The following is a 23,830-nucleotide window of genomic DNA, read 5'->3' as shown; positions in this document are numbered from 1 at the left end:
TTTTATCTTCTTATGCATTACATACATATTGCATACATACCGTATATACTCGGGTATAAGCCGACCCGAGTATAAGCCGACCCCCCAAATTTGAGGCCAGAAAAGGGAATTTCTTATTGACCCGCATATAAGCCGAGGGTCAATAAGAAATTCCCTTTACCGGCAATGCTGCGCTCTAAAATGGCGGCCGCCATTTTAGAGCGCAGGGCCCCTGCCCCAGGTCACCCTCCCGCCGGCCTCCGGGCCCTCCCAACCCACCCCGACCCCAGTGCCATCCAAGGGGGGGAGGGGGAAGAGCCCCTGAACCCCCTACTTACCTGAAGAGGCGGCGAATCGCCGTCGGCGGCGTCGGTGCGGCCTTCCTGGGCTGGCAGGAGGCCCCTGCCGGCCGGAGGAAGGCGCCCAGGCGCGTGGTCGGTGGCGGCGCAGCCGGCGGGGGCCTCCTGCCTGCGCAGGCAGGCCCCTCCCGGCCAGAGGAAGGCGGCCAGACGCGCGGCCAGCGGCGCCGCGGCCGGCGGGGGCCTCCTGCCTGCGCAGGCAGGCCCCTCCCGGCCAGAGGGAGGCGGCCAGGCGCGCGGCCGGTGGCGCCGCGGCCGGCGGGGGCCTTCGCAAGGCCCCTCCCGGCCAGAGGGAGGCGGCCAGGCGCGCGGCCGGCGGCGCCGCGGCCGGCGGGGGCCTTCGCAAGGCCCCTCCCGGCCAGAGGAGGCCCCTCCCGGCCAGAGGGAGGCAGCCAGGCGCGCGGCCAGCGGCGACGTGGCCGGCGGGGGCCTCCTGCCTGCGCAGGCAGGCCCCTCCCGGCCAGAGGAAGGCGCCTGGGCCCGGCGGCGGCGGTGATGGAGGTAAGTTCCCCCCTCCCTCCTCCCCCCTCCCCCCTCTACCGTATTGACCCGCGTATAAGCCGAGTTCGGCTTTTTCAGCCCTTTTTTTTGGCTGAAAAACTCGGCTTATACGCGAGTATATACAGTATATATTTCTTGTTCAATTTAAACATTTTGCATAATAAAGTATACTTCTGTGAGGCTTTCCGTCTGAGAAGCCTACATGGAACTCCCTGGTTGCCTTCTTTGGTGGGGGGGCGGGGGGAGAATGGGTATTCACCATTGCTCCAACAGCACAGTATCAGTTCCAGCAAAAACACAGAAGTGATGTTTCACTGTTGGAACAATGAAGATTTATGTGTTTGTGCTCCCCACTACTGCCTTACAACGCACACAGCTAATGTTAAAAATATTAGCTATATAGATAATAAGCTAGCAAGTAGAAAACAAAGAGGACCATATATTAAGAGGGTAAAAATATGTCATAATATACTCACTAAGTAGAAAAGAATAATAGTATGTAGTTTTATCAAATTTTGTATTTCCACCCAGAACTTTTCTGTATTATTTTCTATTTTTCTGTATTTTTCTATTTTAATTTTCACAGCTGTAAGTCCAATGCTTGTCCCACGACCCTGGTCATAAACTTTTTCCAGGATCAGAAAGGACTGCTGAGGGGAAGGGAATTTGGAAAAGATCCATGATCAGTGCATTACTGGACTGTGAGATCCAATCACGTATGTTGTAAAGGTAAAGGTCCCTTGTGCAAGCACAGGGTCATTCCTGACCCATGGGGTGACGTTACATCCCAACATTTGGACTTTGTTTATGGGGTGATTTGCCAGTGCCTTCCCCAGTCATCTTCCCTTTACCCCCAGCAAGCTGGTTACTCATTTTACCAACCTCGGAAGGATGGAAGGCTGAATTAACCTTGAGCCGGCTACCTGAAACCAACTCCTGTTGAGATCGAATTCAGGTCGTGAGCAGAGCTTGAACTGCAGTACTGCAGCTTACCACTCTGCGCCACAGGGCTCCTATGTTGTACCAGCATACAATTTAGAACAGGTTCACTAGCCTATTTCTAGACATGCATACACCCTGTTAATGTAATCCAACCATTTGATTTGTGAACAAGGCATGCATGTATCAAAAATTCATGTATATTTGACTAATCAATCAACACACACAAAAATCTGTAAGCAGGGAAGAAGACTGGAAGTAGTAGAATTTTACTAACCTCTGCTGTCCTTGTATTGGATAGAGAGCATTCCAGGGATTTTTTCCCCATAGTTCTATGATTGGATAGTCAGTGCTTCTGCAATATGAATGAATATTTTGTTTTCCTGATAAATATACGGAACATTTATTTCTTTTAATTTTTGAATTTTTCCATTACTGACCTCTGAAGGCCACACTCCAAAGTACATACAGCCTTTCAAATCGATGTAGTTGAGATCAGGTGGCAAAAGTAGCCATTAAGAAATTCTGATGCTTGGATCTGTTGCCAATTATTTGCATATGTCAGAGTCATCCAAAGTTGGGGGTTTAATACAGCAAAAAATAATAATAATAAGTGTGGAGTTCAAGTTTTTTCATAACTGTCTGTCACAAAGTTCTGAAGTATGTTTCTTTAAAGTCTCCCTGTCTCCTGAGGAAAGGGGGATAAGGCAGTTAGTCCCTGGACAGGATCTATGACTCATTATGTCAATCAAACCCCACTTCAGAGGGGAATAAAGAGATTTGTATCTCAAAGCTGTGCATAACGACTTCTCAGCTTTTCATTTCATATTTATGAGCGGTTTACTTTGAAGTGTTTATCAGGCAATACGCAGAAACATGAGAGAGCATTGCCTGAAACCATGTTCAAGTGTCTAATCTGTTAAATGCTTGCTGAGCAGGCTAGTTCATCAGTGCATGCAATGCAAAAAGAGAATATATATATATATATATATATATATATATATATATACACATACACACACACACACACACACATACTGTTTTTTGAGTTTTCAAAGCGAAATATTTCTAATAGCAATATAAAAAAAGGATGATTAATGCCAGGCATTTTTGGATAATTGAGACACAGAAAACTTACAAAAGCAGTTAAATCCACATTCAAACAGAAGCTAGACATACTTAACAAGAAAGATAAAAATTACTACGGTGCATACTCCAGTGCTGAATATTGAACTTTGCAGAGGCTACTAAGGTCTCACTAATTCTTTGAGAATTACAACATCAAAAAAGAAGAAATGTCAGGCTCCTTTGTGGGACACCCATGCCTTGACTCTAATAACATCAAAGCCTATGCCTGTTCCACTGATGCCATCTTTCCTGCACATCCTAGTGATCAAATAGAAAGTGGACTTATTTATTTGCTTTATTTATACCCTCACGTTTCTGCCCAATGGGGGCCCAAAGTGGCATAGATCCTTCTTCCATTTTATCTTCACTGCAACTCTGTGAAGTGGGTTAGTCTGAAAGTGTGTGACTAGCCAAAGGTCACCCAGTGAGCTTCCCTGGCAGAGTGGTGATTTGAACCCATGTCTGCCAGATCCTAGTTCAACACTCTAACCACTACGCTACTCTTGCTCTCAGACTTAACAGTTTTCTTAATACTGTGGAAGAGATTAAGATTTTTAAAATCTAAAATTTTCTGCTTTCAACTTGGATTTGTGATTGAACTGTGATGGTAAACTATAAAAAGCTAGCAATTCAGACTTAGTCTCCCACTATTACAACTGATCTCCAGGCGACGCAAATCAGTTTACATGGAGAAAATGGCCGCTTTGGCAATTGGACTCTCTCCCCTCTCCAAACCATGCCTTCCTCAGTCTTCACCCCCCAAAATCTCCAGGTATTTCCCAGCTTGTAGCTGGCTACCCTATTAGGGCTGTTGAAAAAATTTTTGGGGAAAGTTTGGCTTTGGCAAAATTCGGCCCTTTTAAATTCGGGACGTGCCGAAGTTCGAACTTTCCCGCTTCGGATCCCCAGAATCCGGGCAAGATCTGGAGTTCGGGGGGAAATTCGGCCCCCCCGCGGGCTTTCACGGGGCTTCCATGAAGGTGTGCGGGGGGCTCTTTAAACAGATCTGTGCCTTCCAGTGGAAGGGAGCCCCGGGAAGGCGGGCAGTGGGTTGTCAAGCCCGTCTGCGCAGGCAGCGCAGAGGGGTTTAAAGACCCCCCCGCGCCCCTCTTCCCGGGAGTCCCGGGAAGGCGGGCGGTGGGTTGTCAAGCCAGTCTGCGCAGGCAGCGCAGAGGAGTTTAAAGACCCCCCGCCCCTCTTCCCGGGAGTCCCGGGAAGGCGGGCGGTGGGTTGTCAAGCCCCTCTGCACTGTCTGCGCAAGCAGCACAGAGGGGTTTGACAACCCACCGCCCGCCTTCCCGGGACTCCCGGGAAGAGGGGCGGGGGTCTTTAAACCCCTCTGCACTGCCTGCGCAGACAGCGCAGAGGGGCTTGACAACCCACCGGCTGCCTTCCCACAGATCTGTTCCCCCCCTGCGTGCCTTCAGGGGGCTTCCCTGAAGGCTCGCGGGGGGGGGGGAAACTGATCTGCGCCTAACAGCTGTTAGGCGCAGATCTGTTTAAAGGGCCCCCGCGCCTTCAGCGAAGCCCCGTGAAGGCGCGTGGGGGGGAAAGCCTGACGGCTGCGCCGAACCCCGAATTTATTTGCTGAACACCCCGAAGTCTGGGAATTCGGCCCCCCCCTGTTTCCCGCCTTTTTTAAATTCAGTTCGTCCCGAACCGGAAACTGCCGAATCGGGGAAAATTTGGCGGTTTTTCAGTTCAGGACGAACCGAATCGACAGCCCTAAACCCTATATCTTACCCACTTTCTCTCTTCCTATAGGTAGTATAGTATTTCCACTCCTACAGATAAAGAGAACGGATAGCTTTGAGGGATGGCTTTAAACATCTTTGATATGAACAGCAACTAAACATATTATGTTGGTGTTCTGGAAAAACTATGGCTAGGTGATTTTAGGTCAAATCTACAAATTACCCGTTCTTGAACACTGCAAAGGAAATATCCCTCATTTGTAATTTGTATCACTACATCTTCCTCCTGAACTAAAATACTATATCAACATAAATAATGCGGTGGTGGAAAGGGTTGTCGAGTTGCAGGCAACTTATGGCAACCCCATAGGATTTTCAAGGCTAGAGATGAACAGAGGTAGTTTGTCATTGCTTTTTTCAGTGTAGCAATACTGGACTTCCTTGGTGGTCTCCCATCCTAGTACTAATGAGGGCTGACCCTGCTTAGCTTCCAAGATCTGATGACATGGGGCCAGCCAGGGCCAGCCATGCAAAATAAAAAGAAATAATAATTATTTTAAAATAATTAAATCAAACAGATAATGAAATGGAATAGCTCTTATATATTTCTATTGGCAGTCTGGATCACATAACACCTTGATATGGTTGTTCCATAGCTTTCCCATTTTTCTCACATGAAAGTGGATTTCACACCCATTGTCGATTATTAAATGTACTGATTAAATCTTTAACAAGCAAATAATATACTGATAATTTTTTTTCTCAACCTATGTCCACCTGGTGTCTGCCTTTGTGAGAGATTTGGATGCATATGCCACTTTCTTTTTTAAGAGTGCTATACCCAATGCAGCTTGTGGGTTATATGCTGAAATTTTGTTGGGGCATAGAACTTTTATTGCTTTGTCAGGTTATTTTTGTAAGACATTACAGGATTGTGCATCCCCGCACCACTCATTTTTGCTGTTCAAGAATTTTCCAGACCTGCTGTTGTTGTAGACAAAGAAGGGTTGAATTTTCCAAAATAATTAACTATCCCTCAACACCATTAAATATCTTCCTTTGACTGCAGCTATGACATCAATTATATAAACAACACTCCCTCTCCTCGCAAAACGACATCTTCTAGAAATACTGAAGAAGCATTTAGCTTTCTTTTAAAAATAGCATTTGCAATCCGGGCCATTGTCTCTTTATCTCCTCTTTAGTTGGCAATTTGAAGTGCTGTCTTTTGATCATATTATTGAGATCTCTTGGATCCAGTCATATGTGCAACTGTGCTGGCCATTACTGAAGAGCTTATCTAGTCTGTAGTTTCTTCAGACTTTTTTTTTAACTTAATGTAAGTCCTCAGTCCTTTGAGCTCAGATTTCAGCTTATCATGAAGAGCAAATGGTATCCTGCTCATGGGTGGATAACAGGAAGCAGTGCCTTATTAATCTAGAATGTTGACCTGGTAACCAGCGCAGGCCTGTAAACAAATACTGCTACTCTTGCATGAGTGCCACATATGCTTGGTTAATATGGTTCTGTGATACAAATGCACATTTAACCTGATTTAATATTTCACAAGCTGCTAGGCCAAGTACGAGTGTCATATTTTTGTGTACAACTACGAGCAAAAACTTATGCATGGAATTTTCTTTTTTTACTGGACATTTACAGTATAACTTCTCATTTACAATATAATGTCCCATTTATTCCACAGCAACCAGCTGTTTTGACTTTTGTCGATCCCAGTTTTTGCCTACAGATTCAACATTTATAACAGTGTTCAGATATAAGGTTGCCAGCTCCAGGTTGGGAAATACCTGGAGATTTTAAAGGACGGAGCCTGAGGAGGGCAGGGTTTGGAGAGGGGAGGAACTTAAGTGAATAGAGTCCAACTGCCAAAGCGGCCACTCCAGGTCATTGGAGTCCAGGGAGGACTTCTTCAGGAGGGGTCACACGACCGCCTTCTTTCAAAGTGGTTTGGACTACACCCTACTGCAGAGAGGCATTTATTATCTCCTGGACCCATTTGACCAACCCAACTTGGCTCGATACCAGCAGCCATGGAGGGCAAGGGCTGAGTCTAGATGTGGTGGGCCACGCACTTCAGCAGCTTGACCACCACCCTGCTTCACCAACTGAAAGTCATCCATACAACTGGGACCATACTGCACTCTATTGGCATCCTGATATTGAACTACACCAACTGTGGAATCTAAATCATGGTGGATGAAGGTCATTTTATCCTCAAAATGTAGCACAGCAGGCCTGTATATTTTCTGAATCTACATTTTCAGGAGCCTGCAATAAGAGCCCCTTCCCAACCCAGAAACAGAATGTCCATGTTCTGAGGCAAAATACTGCTGAGTGCAGAATTCTGGGAACAAAAGGCTGAAAATGTCTTTCACCTTCTTGACTTGTTTATAAACTTGTGTACCATGCCCCATGTGTACTTTATGTCTGTCACAAGATGGAGTTATCAACGAAAAACCACTTACAGAGAATATGTCAGGATAAATAATAAATGTCAGGACCCCGTGTAAAACAATGGGGAGGGCTTGGCCAATGTTCCAGCACTAGTCCAAATAGATATTTTTTTAAAGTAAAAAAGCAGGGAAATGCAGGGAAATGGTTGGTGGGAGAATGGGGAGGTGAGGGGGAAGATGGGAGGGGAATAGAGAAAACAAGTGGGAGTGAAAAACAAAGGGGTAGAGAAATAGAGAAATGAATAGGGTCTCCAACTTGCCCAGGGATAATCGTCTATGAAACGGAGTAAAGAAATACATTGTCGTATAGGTGTTTGCTGATAATATAGACATTAAACAATTGCAAAATGTTTCAAAGACCAAATGGAGGGGAAATGGTGTGGACATGAAAAGATAAAACATTTCATTGAACATTGTAAACAGTGGGAAACAGCCTAATGTTTAAATGATCCAATTGCATGGGTTCCAACCTAGGCATTGGCACTCTGTCCTGGAGATTGGATCATTTTAAACCTTATCCCACCCACATGAGAACCACTTTCAGAAAAGCGGCTCCCACAAAAAAGCAATGACACTTCAGTGTCACATAGTCAACTGCTTTTGAAACAGAGGGTAATATTAATGCCAGTTGGGATATGGATTAAGCCTGTTCAAAGAAAAACTGGGGCAGCTGGCTCAGGCCCCACATGGGGAAAGGCCCCAACCACCCACCGTTCTGCCATCCCGAGGGGGGGGGAGGACTGTCTCCTTCCTTATGTCCATGTGCACCAGCTACAGTCATCAGGCAGCCATCTGTTGGCTGTCCCACCAGTTGGGATGGTCTGTCTGGTATCAGCCAGAGCCTTGGCCTTTTCCATCATGGCTCCAACTCTTTAGAATGGGTTCCCTAAAGAGGTGAGAGGGGGTGCTCCTTGGAGATCTTCAGGAGATACTGCAAGAAGAAAAGTTGTTTTTATACTCTGCTTTTCTTAACTTAAGGAGTCTCAAAGCACTGGCTCCCACACACCTCAAACATGTAAAGCTAACCCTTGCTCGGCCCCAGCAGGGGAACCAGCAAGGAGGCGACAATGATTCTGGGTCCTCGTCCTGGAATTTATCTCAACACCCCAGATTCACCAAGATCACCACTGAATCTGAGTGTGCTAGTAGAACCTTTACATGTCTAAGAAAGTCTTTGGATATCAGCCATTGCCTCTCTTATCCAAAAAAAGTTGCCACAATAAATTGTGATACTAAACTACCATCTGTCATTGATTGATATTTAAAAGAAATGATTTATTCAAGTGCTTGTGTATATAATCTGAAACAGTAAACAGAATACCACTTTCTTCCATGATATTCACAAACAACTATCAAAACAAGAAAATGTAATTGTGAGATAGACTCTCTGGACAGGATTAGTCTTGTGCAATGACTGGCCTTTCCTCTTGCTAGTCTGACCCCCCTTTGTTTTTCTGCCCATCTAGTCCCATCCTTGCTAACACATTGTTCCATCTGTTCTTCTTTTCTGTGAATTCTTTCCTTCCAGCCATGAGGCTTCTTTTGACAGAATAGGTTTGTTTGGTAATATGCATTTTAGTGAAATATGTATGCTGCAATTATGAGACAGTTTGCAAGCCGTTCAATTTATTTTTTACATACATACCATGTATGTGTGTGTGTGCGTATAAAGTCTCACAACGTGTGTGAATAATTGTATCACACTATAATTTCCAACCAATTGTCCATGAAAGAAAATAAAACTTAAAAAAAAAAAAAAACCAGGAAAAGCCGTGTAATAGCTTTTATCATGATCAACACATTCTGTTATTTTCGTTGGTCATCATAAAAGCTGTCCCATGGCATTTGGTTTTGGATTTTTCTAGGAATGTACACAACTACCCCCTCCCATTTTTTATTTTGTCTTTTCATATTTCAGTCACTGTTTTATTGCTTTAAGAAGGTTTTGGGAAGTTAATTTTTCAAAGTGGAAAAAAAATGGCCTGGATGAATTTCAGAGGAACCTTGGGTTAGATGAGGAAAGGGGATAAGGAAACAGAGTTAGTGTGCAATCCTAAGGGGGGGGGAAGCTCCTCAGGGGTGCCCCTTTAACACTATCCCGGGGTAAACATGCCAACACAGCCATGCTGGCAGGGAAATCCTGGAAGGGAAAGCTTGTGCTGGCATGGGGGGCTTTCCCGGGGTGTTCCTGGGTGCAGAGCTGCCTTTAGGCAGCTTCCTAACCCCTTTCACCCCTGGAATGCCTCCTCATGCTGCGGTGTTGCTCTGCCACCTTTTTGGGTGGTGCAGTCTCGCTGCAGGCAATGGGGGCATTTTCCTTTAAAAAAATTTTTAACAATTTTTTTCCCTTTTTGGTGGCCAGGAAGGCTCCGAGGAGGCTGCGCAGCTGCGCCAGTCCCAGCTGCCACAGATCTACCTCCCCCCCAAGGATTGGGCTGTTAATCATTTAAGGATTGTATTGAAGGCTGGATTTTACTAGACATAATATCATATTTTCCTTAATGTTACCAAAATATGGCAGAGCTACATGTGGAAGATTCTTTCCTTCTATGCAGCTCTTAAAACAGGGGTGGGGAACGCCAGGCCTTGGGGCCAATTAAGTCCCACAGAATCATTTGGTCTGGCCCTTTGTGAGTCCTGGCAGATCTCTAGCTCAGAAGGATCTAAGACTGGCGATCCGCCCCCTCCCCGTGGACAGGAATAGCCTCTATTCAAGGCAGATGTTAGTTTGTTTTGCCGGGAAAAGAGCCTTGTTCCCCCTTGCAGAAGTCGTTAGCTATGGAGCTGCTAGGACCACCCAAGAAACTCTGTTAACCCTTTCCCACCTGGGCCATGGAGAAACGTATTCCCTCTGTACTACAAGAGGGCTGGGGGTGGAAGTGGCGACAATGGAGGGGTTAAAGGGGGCAGGGGCAGAATGCGCAGGGGGGTGAGTTCTTAATTAGTGTGTCCTCATTTCACCCCTGCAGGTGGAGGTAGCAGGAGCTGGCTGTAGAATCTGGCCCTGGCCATGCGGAGCAGGAGCAACTCCGGCATTGGGCTGGACGGCTACACTCGGCTGGTGCAACAGACCATCCTGTGCCACCAGGTGGGCGAGTGCACCACCGGTTGGATGCCTGCCTGCTTGCCTGCGCGAGGGGGAGTCATCTGGGGCAGCTGCCTTCTTGGGGCTTGGTCAGCTAATTTTTAAGTTGATAATTTTGTATGGCCAGCGAATGATGTTATAAATATCCAAATGGCCCTTGGCGGAAAAAAGGTTCCCCACCCCTGTCTTAAAATATATATGAATCCTCTTAGGGGGATAGACCCGGCAACAGTAGTGGGGGGGAATAACTTTTAATACTGTATCTTAAACACCATGTCAGTATCTCTATAAACCTAGTGTCCATGCTAGTCTGCACCAATCAGTATTTTACACTTGAGTAATATAAGATTTTTTTAGTCTTTTACAGTACCGTCCTGTAGATGGTACTTAAAAGGGTGCTGCTGTGATCAGAATGGCATTGTTAGCCACTGCTAACAATGTGGTATGAATGGGGGGGTGGGGGTGGACACAGTACAGATAGAATAGCTCATCGTATTTGTGTAACATCATTCATTTGGGGGAAAATGCTTTATACTGTGAGTGCACTTTTTATTGTTTCTGAAAATTAAAAATAACTGTTTAGATTTTATTGTTTAAAAATTAGGAAAATTATTTTGCAAAATTATTTTTAACAAATGTATTTAAGTAAAAGGAAAATAAAACAGTGAGATTATAAACAACAACAACATAGGAATGATTAATAATAAAACAAGCCATATAAAGCCAGAGGAATTAAAACAGCATAAAGCAACATTCAGCAGCCTAAAAATTGTATTGATAGCACAGTCCTTAGGCTAGAAGCAGACCATAAAACACCTTTAAATACAATGGAGCTCCTTTGTTCAAAGCCTGGGGAAAGCACCTAGTATCTAAGGACAGTAAGGTACACTCCATGCAAGACTTGAGAGGGAGACCAATCTGAAGACAAGATACCATTGGGCAATCTAAAGGCAAGGTACCATTGCCACAAAAGCCCTATCTCCGTCTGCCACCCACCCCATCATAGAGCAGGGCTTGAGAAGATAATATTATTCAGCAGGCTGGAGAAACAAGACTTTTAAGCATGATGTGGTATTTGCATGATAGAATTATGTCTTGTCCAAACTTCTTCAACCTAGTTGAAACATTACACTGTCAATATAGAAATTGGTAATAAATATTCTGCATTTTAGCACCTTTTCAAATAAATGCTTCAGGTAAATGTAGGAAGTTCTACTATGAGCTTACTGTATATCAAAAGATCTTCAAGCATTTGTGATTCCAGCAATGTAGGAAATGGAGTATTGCTGGTTCGGTCTAGCATTTCCAGTTTGTTTGGGGCGGTCAACTGCTCAAGAAACCCAAGCAATCTATAGGGCACCAAACTGTCGGACATTAGTAATGTAGATGCCAACTGGTTTGGCTTGTGTCTGCCACCCTTTGCCAGTTCCAGGGCTGCCTGGGGTAAAAAAAGAGAATCTTTCTTGCAACCCACCTTGGATCCTGCTGGGACAGCGGCAACATGAGATGAGGTGTACATCTGTTTTCATTTAGCTACCATCCTGGATCTTCTGCAGCTTGCCTTGGATTCCTGCAGTGATGTGGCGGTGGGGGGGCATTTGATGTGGCTCACTCACTTGAGCTGGCCCTGAGTTTGTGTAACAGTCACACAAATCTACTGACTACCATTAAGTCAAAATACGGTTCTGACATGTGTTCCTTACTGTCAGCATTTTGTCATCCCATCTTAAATCATATGAGATGGGTTCTGGTAACTGCTTCTAAAAGTCTATAAATCTTTTATTAGTACATGGTCCCCTTCTTAGTTCTTCTTCACCAGTTTTATTTTGCTGTGTATTGCTAGTTTTGATGAAAATATCAATACCTGTCAATAAATTGTGCATTTCATCATGCAGTGCATAACCGGACTATTTTTAATTCATGATAATCGTTGGTTGAATAGTATCTTTTGGTTTTTTAAAAGAATGTTTAGTGTATTGTCACTGATTGGTATGGCATTTTGTAGATGGAGATTGTGTAGCAGCATTAGGTATGGAATTGATGATAAATTTCCAAGGAAGAAGTAGAAAACAATTCCGATCTACCAGGATTGGATATGCAGATATAGCAGTCTTGGTTTTACCTGCTAACATGAAAGAATATAAACGTGTGCTTGAAAAGATTACTCTAGATTTGGGGAAACAAAATGGAAAGCTTGTGCTACAATAAATCATTTTATGTTCACAAAGAAAAGGAAGAAGGAGATATGCAAGCATGACATACTGTTTTTGTGCCTCACCGAAATGGGTTTCTCATACTGAATGAATGTGGCTGTTCTGTGCCACAAAGATGTATCTGAGAATCATTTAAATGTAAGTGGTGATCAAATTCTGTCCTGTAAATCACTTAAGTCATCTAGGCATTAGGCAATTTTATTTTAAAAGCAAAATAATAAGATCCAGGAAAATTCATTAAAATAAATAGCTACCTCATTTGAAAGCAGGGGTGTTCGAACATTCACCAGCTCGGCTCACTTCCTGTTTGCCACTGAGGTTTAGGCAGCCAGTTAATTTATGGGCTGTTTGCAACTTGATCATGGCTATTCACAGAAACAGGCTACTTGCAGCCATCAGAAGCGAACTCCTAGAATGATGAGGAGTCAGCTGAGAGTCGGCTTCTGAACTCCTGCTGGTGAAATTTTGCTGGGTACTCAGCAAGGTTTTCATGGGGGGTGGTCAGAAGTTGATCAGCTGGAAGTCAAGTTCTTCTGATCTCTCCTCTTGGAAACTTTGCTGCCTCCCAGACTTGCTGAGATACAGAAGATTTAGGGTATAGCTGTTGGCTTGGGTTTCAGAGAAAAGGAGAGAAACTAACTTTCTGCTCTCCCTTTTGCAACATATACAATCTTCATTGGTTAGGCACAGACAACAAAGGACTTTCAAGTTAAGCACCAGAACCTCAAAAATTTAGCCCAGAAACAATGCACTAACTGGTAATGTTAATACATAATTAGTGTTATGTGCCCCATCCAGGAATCAACCTGGATGGGGCATGAAGCTTCAGAAGAGCTTCCAAAGGCATTCCACATAGGCTGTTTTACAATATTTCAGTTGAAAAGTTATCAGGCTAACAACACAGTATTCAAATGTTTTTGTCCAGGAAAGAGGAACTGTTGCTAAATTATCCAAAGATAATAAAAGATACTCATAGCCTTTACCTTGACCTGAGAATCTCAGAAAAGTGATAGACCCTGAAGCACACCAAAATAATTGTCTCTTTCCTTATAGAGGTACTAATTATAGTAAGTACCAGCATCATCTGTTAATCCACTTGCTAGAACAAACAAACCAAGTATACTGTCCATAACCTCATCACCAAAAGAAGATGCATGTATTGAACAAAAGAACAGAAAGGGACTAAACACTTCCACAATTAGTTCTAGGGTTGCCAGGTCCCTCTTCGCCACTGGCAGGAGGTTTTTGGGGCGGAGCCTGAGGAGGGTGGGGTTTGGGGAGGGGAGGGACTTCAATGCCATAGAGTCCAATTGCCAAAGCAGCCATTTTCTCCAGGTGAACTGATCTCTATCAGCTGGAGATGAATTGTAATAGCAGACGATCTCCAGCTAGTACCTAGAGGTTGGCAACCCTAGTTAGTTCTGTTTCTACACTAGGATAAAGGTCAGAACAAATATTTATCCATTAGATTTATATAGTCCTCAAAATGGCTTACAGCATTGTAAAATACAATCTGAACTTCCCTTTTCTATCCTTTCCCCAAACATTAGTCCCATTGCTGAACAAGTATTTTAGTACCAGCACAAGAGATCTTTAGTGTCCTGAAAGCCAGAACAGTAGGAGCCAAGTTCTGCCCAGTCTCTAATGTTCGAATAGATGGTTCACTCTCACTGAGGTCTGTATGAGAGTTTTACATGAGGCTTACATGAGTTCCAGCTCTTCTGACAAAGTAGGGCTAGGAAAGATCCACTGGATGGGATTCCACAGATATAATGGTAGTAGAGGAGGCCTTCACCAATATCATTCAGATTCATTATATACACAGATAAAAGTTAAATTAGTTAGTAATAAAATTAATAAAGGCTGTTTTATGTAAAGTAATCTTTATCGATGTGGGCATCATCATTATGCTATACAGTGAAACAGAAGAACCATCGGCTTGGGTCACAAAAGGGTGTATCTGTTCTGATGCATTTCACTTTAAAAAAATAGCTGAATTCAGGAAGCATTTTGCCAAGCATTTCATTTTTAAAAAGCAGAAATGATTGAAAAAGCATGCTCTATCTTGGGCAGAGCAATTCTCAAGTGGGGGGGGGGGCTGAATGGCCCTTGGAGCCAGCATGACCCCTGTGCTGGCATTAGTGTCACTTGCGCTGGCTGAGTGGGCACTAATGCCGGTGCAGGGCAACTTACATCGGCTCTGGGGAGCAGTGCTGCAGCACAAGGCTTGGGTGCGGTGCAGCTTCCCCGGCAGTGTTTCCCCGGCATGAGGGCTTGTGCTGATGCTGAACGGGGCATTTTGCCCTGGGATCAACCCCGTTTTGCAGGCGCAAACTTGCTCCTGCAAAACACATGGTGTTGTCCCATGAAACCCAATGGAGGAGTTTCACGGGGCTTGGGAGGTATTTATTTTTTATTTCCCTTTGCGCTGCTGCAAGCTGCTCAGGAGCAGCGCGGCTACGCTGTCCCTGGGCGCTCCTGAAGTCCCCGCCTTCAAGATTGCTCTTAGTCCCTTTCATTATACTAGAAGATATCGCATACAAAACAATAAGAAGAGTCATTACGTTCATTTTTGGCATCAAGTGTTAACACTTTTTTACGTCAAAACAAAATGCTAATTAAAGTGTAAACATCTGGGCATTTAAAGGCTATTAAATTCTACAGTGTATCATTAAAATATTTTACTGTATTTGTAAAACAGCTTAATTAAGTTAATATATTCATAAGTTGATTGTGTTCATGTCTGCTTTTTTTCCAAACAAAGTAGAATACATTTTAAACGTCTCTGTATTTTCTTCTTGTTAGGAATGATATTAGGATCACTGAAAAACAGTGCGTTCTTCATTATTGTTTCATTATGTCCTGCAATTATTAATTAATACACCTCCTATACAGATCCTATACAGATCTCTTTTGACATCTGTATTGATGCACCTGTTATGATGCTCATTTTACGTAATTTTACAATAAAAACCTGTCACTTCCTCTCATTTCACATTACTCATTTACTATGCAACTGCCATGTGTAACCTCATTTCAAAATGTGAAGGCATGCCAAAACTAATGTATGGCAATTGTATCATGTCTAGATTTCTTAGGTCAAACCTGGTATTATAAATCAAAAATAAATCAGGACAGAGGGTTACAAAATTTAATGAAGTTGCAATGAAAATTTTTACCAAATGACATTACTGTCTGAAGCTGCCAACTATCAATTAACAAACTTTACCAATGTTTTAAGAGTGTATGTTTTACGACCAAGGCTCATGTAAATAACAATCTAAAATTAATAGTGGCTGTATTTCTTTACAATATATTATCCAGGTGGCGTATTGACTTTGAATGTCCATTTCATTTTTACTCATCTGCTTCTAATTTCAATGGCCTGTTGCCAGGAGAGTTGTCATTGATTCTTGCATTAGATTTTTCTCTATCCATCTGCATATCACTAATAATGTTTTTCTGCACACTCTGGTTATGGGGTTTTCTGCAGTTGTTTTGCTACCAAGGAATAATACAATGTGCACAAGACTTTAGAGGTTCGTCATAGACCTCCATCTTCTTACATAAAAACAGATGCCATTATTTTTTAAATTTTCACAAAGAGAAGAATTCCACAAAGAGACTAGCACATGATATTGAAAGTGAACCCGGTCTAACTAGGTACACTCTTTTATTGAACCCTTATTTCATGCATCTTTGCTACATTGTTCTGTCTGAACAGCCTTGACAATACCTGCACAACCTAATTCTGTATGTTATGGTTCTGCATGAATGGGAAGGTAAAAAGGTCTGTTACTTTCTTTTCAAATACATTTACATTTATTTTTAAATGCTTTCTCCTAGATTTTAATTTCTTTTTTTTTCTTCTGTTTTTGTAGGAACTAACTTCACCCTTGCTGAACTAGGAATTTGTGAGCCCTCTCCCCATCGAAGTGGCTACTGCTCAGACATAGGAATACTTCATCAAGGTTATTCCCTCAGCACTGGGTCTGATGCTGACTCAGATACGGAGGGAGGAATGTCTCCAGAGCACGCCATACGACTGTGGGGTAGAGGGATTAAATCCAGGCGCAGTTCCGGTCTGTCAAGCCGTGAAAATTCTGCCCTCACCCTGACTGATTCTGACAATGAAAATAAATCAGATGAGGAAAACGGTAGGCCTGTTTCTCCAGTAAATTTTTTAATGCACCTCTGCCAGTGATTTACCACATGACATGGGTCAAAGGTTTTATTTTCCTTTTTCCTGTATAAAATGTGATGAATATAAAGGCGATGAATATAAATGTGATGAAAATAACAGGATACTCTCCAACAATGGTGTGCAACCTCCAGCCCTCAAATCTGTTGGATCACCTTACAGACCTAGACATTTCGCCTTTAAAATGGTCAGACTTCTAGCCTTCCTAAGGTTTGATATGTCAAAACAAAAACCTTATTTCATTCAACATCTAAACTCCCTTTTCACGACAGCATTGTCTAGCATTTAATGATATTCGTATTCTCCATTAAACTGTAAACCAATTAAGTATCATGAAATATATGTTAAAACATTCCCTTTAACTTTTTTTATACAGTTTTAATATTGTTTAAAATTGGAGTAGGAGTAATTTTTGTGTCAAGTGTCTTTTTGGATTAGTTCTTTCTGCATTATCTGGTTTCACATTAAATTGAAGAATAAAAATGCTAAAACCCACTAGAGACCAGATATAAAAACCTATAGGAAAACCTTTTTAATATACATGCGATTTTTTAAATGCATTATTCAATGTAGTTAAATGTTTAAGCATACCAACCTTATTGAAAGTTCTGGCCACTGGTTTTCTGGAGAGATAAGGTGAATATAGTACGGTTCAACCCTGGATTGGGAATACACATCTGTCTCAGGCCACATCATATGTACAATACCATACCACACATGGTTATTAGATATATGCCAATGTATGGGGAAATGTGTCAGATATTTTTTGTAAAATCAATATTAAGTGTTATTGCTGGTGCAGGGCTATCTGAGAGGGTTGACTAACATTGAAATAATCATAACCATAAGTCAAATAAAAACAGTACAATTTTATTTGAAAGAAGAAGAGTTGTGGTGTTAACTCTTCTTCTTTACTTATTTACTTAACTCTATAAACAGCTGTAAGGATTGGCGCAGCATCTGGGGCAGGATCCCTAACATCTGCCAGCCCCAATGCGGACTGATGTTGTTCCTATTCCAGCGGTCCTGCTGGAATAGCTGGGGATGGCTGTAACTGGATATCCCTGGGTGTGAGCCACATGATAAAATCCTCCGCCACCCTAGGGAGAGACCACCCTGGCTGCCCCAGAACTGGCTTGCCTTACCACCATGTCTCTCCCCTAAATCCCTTATGGGGATTCCCACAACAGAGGAAAGGGGTTCACAGACCACTTTCCTCCTAAAATAGATCCTGCCTGATGCACACCCCGCATACGTTGTGACAATAAAACAATACATAACACATCTATGTTATCTCAACCATGGAAGAACAGCAAGTAGCCTTTTTTGTTTAAAGTAGGCATTAGGAAAATGAAGATTTCTTGTTCCATATAAATGTGGTTCTAAAGTTTATAAACATTGGTTAAATTGTTGTTATACAAGCAGAGGTATAATTGTCAGTAAACTTCTTGTTTTCCTGTTTGAAAAACCCTGTTTAGCTCAAGAAAATCAATGTGTTTTCACATCACTGATCTTATGAAGTTTGGAGCTATATTATCATATAGATTGACGGGTGCCCCACTGGCTCAGTACCACAGCATGGACATTTACAAAGCTATCATTAATTTCTCACGCTTGTGCCAGCAATGGTTTCCTACATAATAAACACGGTGTCCTTCAAGATCCAAATCAATAACCTGTTAGGTATGCGCCTCTTGAAGAGGTGTAACAAGAATCTATACTTTAGGCAAAAAGCACTCCCTCTATGTAATTCCGATTTGCAGGACACGTAGACTCTTGGAGGTGGGAAATTTTCCTCTTCCACCTGCCCATGTGAATTGTATTTGTGATGAATGGATTTCACTGAATTTATTTCAAGTCATTTAGGTTTTTCTTCAAGCCATGGTTCAGCTGCTATATTAAACACACTTAACAGCTCGAAAAAACTGGCATTTTGATACTGAATGCTAATCACAGATTATATCATTCCACTTCAAAATAATAAACTGTCAATTTTCTTTTGGTATTAAATCAATTTTGGCACTTTCCTGTACATTTCCAAGTAGCTTAGTGGAAGCTTAATTGCAATAAATCACTCTAACATGAATATTTTCAACACTGGTGCTAATTCCAATTCACATGCCAGGCTTAAGGGAGACCTCTTCACTTTCAGAGCTGGTAAAATTGAAGTCTATTTTAAAATGCAACTATATGAGCCTTCCATTATTAGCAGGTTTGAAACATGTGTTGATTAAGTGAAGTAATGTTTTGCAATTATCATGCAAAACTCTCTTTTTTGAAATAAGAAGGTACTGGAGGCTAAGTATGCAAAATCACATGAAACCTTCTTAGCAGCATTCTAGAATATTTATGTCAAGAACTGATCCAGGTTATATTACATATATGTATTTCTGATCCAGTGTCACTGTTTTATTTTAAGAAGACCTGCACCAATGAAAGCTGTTGGTTAATTTTATCCTTAATTCAGACATATGTTGCTTTCACATGCTTTTAATGAGATCAAGCATTTGCATTAGCAACTGGAGTATCACGACCACTGCGGAGACACAAAATATAAAATTAAGTTGCAACCGAGTTTCACCACAAATGAATGAATCAATAAATTAAGCATATAAGCAAAGTGAATATAATTTCAGTAAGGCAGTCAAACAACTGTATCAAAGGAAGCAGAGTAGACAAAAAAGGATAACAGAAAACTTCAGATTTTCAATGAAGAAATGGTGGGTGATTTAGGTGAAGGCAGTATCAGTGGGCAGCCATGAAGGAGCTAGAAAAGATTCTGAAGTATAGGGATGTGTCAATGGCCACCAAGATTGTTAATTCATGCCATCGTATTCCCTATTACCATGTATGGGTGTGAAAGCTGGACATTGAAGAAAGCTGATGGGAAGAAAGTAGATTCCTTTGAAATGTGGTGTTGGAGGAGAGTGTTACGGATACCGTGTGGACTGCCAAACAAAGAAAACAAATCAGTGGGTTATACATCAAATCAAGCCTGAACTGACCCTAGAAGCTAAGATGACTAAACTGAGGCTACTGTATTTTGGTCACATTATGAGAAGACAAAGAGTCAATTGAAAAGAAAGTCATTCTAGGAAAAGTTGAGGGCAGCAGGAAAAGAGGAAGACCCAACAAGAGATGGATTGACTCAATAAAGGAAGCCACAGCCCTCAGTCTGCAAGATCTGAGCAAGGCTGTCAAAGATAGGACATTTTGGAGGACTTTGATTCATAGGGTTGCCATGAGTCGGAAGCGACTTGACGGCACTTAACACATGCAGTATCAGTGAAGAGGGAAGAAATCAGACTGTAGAGGTTTGAGAAAGAAGTTGGGAGCAACCGCCAAGATAATAAGAGTTCGGAGGCAAGGGCTAGGAAGAAAATCTGGACAGGGTAGCAATGGTCTTTTGAAAACAAGGGAATCATTGGGTGTTTGAATGCAGGGGAAAAGGAGCCAGAGGGAAGGGAATGAGGAGAGTGCGTGGAGGGGTTGTAGAGATTCACCAGGTAACAAAATTAATCAAGTGAAACAAGATGAGATTTGGAGATAAAATGAGTGATGTAATGTTGGAAAATAATGCCAAAAGGCAGAGGAAAAGGAAAGTAAACCGGATAGACTGATCTACTTCACTTGATAGTAAGGTAAAAAGTACTGCTTCTTGGAGGGCACGTGAGATAAAAATGTAAAAATATGATAAATATTTTATCATTTTATACGTTGATGTATGCATGCTCTGACAATAATTATCAAATGAAAGATCAGGTGGCAGTATGAACCATGTATATATTTAAATCAATGTATTTTATACACAGGATTTAGGTAAGCAACTCAGGGCTCATTCCTGGGAGGGGGGGCGAATCAGTTTAGGAGCTGAAGTGCAGCCACCTGCAGGAGCTCAGGTTGTGAGCAGAGCTTGGAGTACAGTACTGCAGCTTATCACTCTGCGCCACGGGGCTCTTCTAGGTGTAACTTGGCACCTGCAAAAAGGGGCGTTCCCGGCCAAAAGGGTTTAAGGAGCTGACTAATGTCAGCTCCGCCCCTGGGAACGCCCCCATCGGTGCTGGCGTGAGCCCTTGTGATGGAAAAACACTGCCAGGGAGGCTGTACCAGTGCCCGAGCCTTGCACTGCTGCGTGGCTTCCCAGAGCCGGCGTAAGTCCCCCTGCGCTGGCATCTGTGCCCACTTAGCCGGCACAAGTGTCACTTCTACTGTCGGCTCCTGAGCAGCTTTGCCTCTACCTTCAGGATTGCTCAGCTGGTGTGTTACTTAGCTTTGAGGACGGTGCAATCATGTTTTCATTTGAGTTTGAAATTCTGACTGTTATTTAAAGGAAATATATTTTATAAGATTTTTTTTTGTCTTGAAACTGAACACCATGCTGTTTTAAAATAATGGATTTGAGAAGGCAAGAGATGCCAGGAACAGGATGCATAGACAGAGCTTTCCATTGACAACAGGATTTATAAGAACATGGAGGAGTACATATTCTTTTCAACCTATTTTTGTTTGGCGTATGTTCCCTGTTGAATCTGAGACCCCAGTTTGTGTGGAGGCATCATGCCAGGAGGTATAGCAGCATAACTATGGGAAACAGGCAACATGTGAACACCTTTTGTTTGCTGGAGGCATGAATCACATTCACTAATGTTAAAAGGGTATCTGTGCATGTTCCACACTAATGGTGAAGGGATTTTTCTCAACATTGGATTAACTTTCATGGATTGAAAGGCTACCTTCCTTATCCTCCGGAGGTAGTTTTTGAGATCTGTGTTAATTATCTATAGGGAATGGAAGCAAAAACTATACTTCTCCTGACTTGAATGGGTTTCCCTGCAATTATTTCTAAATTTAATATTTGAAATGTAATATTTTATGTTATGAAAGAACAGGCTCAGCTATGCTCTGAAAATTCTGTTTCTGCAAATAAAAGAGATTTGAACAGTTATTAACAGTTTGAGATACTATGGGAAATCTGTGGTTTCTTTATTGTATATACCTCTGAAAGTAGTAGAGTAGAAATGGACAAAATCTGTCTTTAAAGTTGCATGGTGTGAGAACTGTGGGTACATCACATAACAGATGTCCTTTTTGAAGAAGCTATTTTATAGTTCTTTGTTTGAAGACTAATAGCTTGAGTCTATGAACTATGTTCAGTATTACATTGGAACTTTGTGTCGTTGTTACTGTGTGTTATCTAATTATATACCCTAGAACTTGTCAGTGTGAACGTGGCTGCTCTCCATTTCAAGCCCAAATTCAAACTCAACTAGACTGAGCATAAGAAATAAAATCTTCCTTCCATCCCTTCAATTCTAAGAGATGCTGGTTGAGGTTTTACGCAGACTGCCCTGTTTTGGCAGTAACCCACACAACAGTAGTAAGGATCTATAGCTAAGCAGTGGACTGGTTCTCTATGCTTGGTGGAAGAAGAAATGGGGCTGTGCCTCATAGGATTTTCAGGCAGTAGTTCCCAAGTTCAGTCCGCAGGATCTCTATTCTAAAATGTGTCTGGGTAGTAGGTGATGTTGAAGGTATCTGCCTGAGATCCCAGACAGCTGCTGCCAATAAGAATAGACGGTACTGACAGTGATAGAGCAACGATCTGATTGAATATAAGGCAGCTTCATCTGTTCAACAGTGAAATATTCATAGAATGAGCATGAGCATTCTCAAGCATTCAAAATAATATCAAGTACTCACTACAGATACCCATTACAAGAAGCACAACTTAGTGAACTGGCTACTCCAAACACATCCACTAAGGGAGGCCAGAGGCCAGAGTGATGAAGAAAGAGAGAAAGAGGTTCTAGCTGCTGATAGAGGTCCAAATCCCATGGAAGGGGCAGTGCAACTGAGTAGCAAAATAATGTAAAACAATAAGAGTGGGTGGTTCAGAATCCCAAGAAAAAATATCCAAGCAGAGGGGATATCCAAGCAGTCTTACTCTGGTTGGGGTTATGTGATTTTAGCGAGCAGTTCAAAGGCAGGATAATCTCTCTGTGGGAAATGCCAATTTGGGGGAAATTATTTCATTAGCAAACACTAATTGTCTGGTTTGTGTTTGAGGTTAAAGAAATACTGGCTCAGCATTCAGAGTCATTGAGTAATGATCTGATGGCCAGATACTAGACAGGGAGATTTCTTCCAAGGACTGTTACTGTGATTTGTCACTCCAGTTACTGTGATTTGCTGTGGTAATGGCCAAAACCCTAATGGGACACCCAGACCCAGTATCAAGAGGGGAAGGGGTATTGAACAGAATGGTGACACTTTGGCAATAGCATGCTTTCTCCATCTCCTGTCCTACCTCTTCCGGTAAAGTAATACAAAGCATATGTGACTGTGTCAGCAGATGTTCATGACCATCCAGCATCTTAAAATCGATTTCACTGTTGATGGAGCTTTTGTGCAACCCTGCCCCATTAATTTAGAGGAGATGTAGAATTGCCAACTAAAGTCAGCAATCCACTGGGAAGAACTTGGGGTGGGGACCAGTATGCCGGTGTCATGCTGGTGTGCAACATCATTCCAGTTTAAAAACCAAATGAAACAGAAATAATGTCATTTTGTCAGGGTGACGCTCTAGGATTCACCCAAAACTATGATTTAAACCATAGAATTTTGGGCAAATCCTAGAGCATCATCCTGATGACATCACTTCCAATTTTTTGCCAGAAGTGATGTTGCATACTGGTGTGACACTGGCTCCCCCCCATCCCCCCCTTACCAGCCTGTGAAGCACTGGTGGGGAATGGAAGTAATTGTTGGGAGGTCTCCCAGGAGGACCTTTGTGTATTGAAAGCTTAATGAAGGAAAGCTAAATCTAGAAAGGTTTCTGCTTGTGGAGATATTTACATTTTGCTAGGGTGCATGGATTGAAATCAAAGAAACAATCAGAATTTATTCTGATTTAATAATGTATTAATTAAAATAAATCCAACCAAATGCATATTTATTTATTTACTATACTTAGTACCCAGGGCAAATATCCACAGGGCAGCTTTAATAAACCACCTTGTATCTACTATATAGGGGGATACAGTTGATAAGTAAATAAATGAGAAAAAGGTGCATAGAAAGGATCTATCAATCCTATCTAATACAATTTTCATTGGGGATTGGGATTCCATTGCAGTAGAAGCTGCCGTTGAATAGGAGCTGCTAAGCCGCAGTGTTTGGTAAACTTCTATCACAGACACCACCATTGGAGACTGATATATCATAGTCTTTGCCAGATATGCCGTGCAAGATTCATTG

The 23,830-nt window shown here is 42.3% G+C and overlaps 1 protein-coding gene across 2 annotated transcripts in view; it reads left to right on the top strand.

The window, feature by feature from the left end:
* TENM2 (teneurin transmembrane protein 2) overlaps positions 1-23,830 on the top strand; it is an 860,742-nt gene that overhangs the window by 42,532 nt on the left and 794,380 nt on the right. Inside the window, exon 2 of one of the 2 annotated variants that reach the window (XM_056867243.1) lies at positions 16,254-16,529. The exons of the other annotated variant lie outside the window; for it this stretch is intronic. Within the exon in view, the coding sequence (XP_056723221.1) occupies positions 16,254-16,529 (276 nt within the window). The remainder of the gene's footprint in view (positions 1-16,253; positions 16,530-23,830) is intronic. 2 annotated transcript variants of the gene reach the window in all.

This window comes from Euleptes europaea, chromosome 1, assembly GCF_029931775.1.
Source record: "Euleptes europaea isolate rEulEur1 chromosome 1, rEulEur1.hap1, whole genome shotgun sequence".
Lineage (NCBI taxonomy): Eukaryota > Metazoa > Chordata > Lepidosauria > Squamata > Sphaerodactylidae > Euleptes > Euleptes europaea.
The sequence above is the reverse complement of the archived record's forward strand: the minus strand, read 5'-3'. Positions and strand labels throughout refer to the sequence as shown.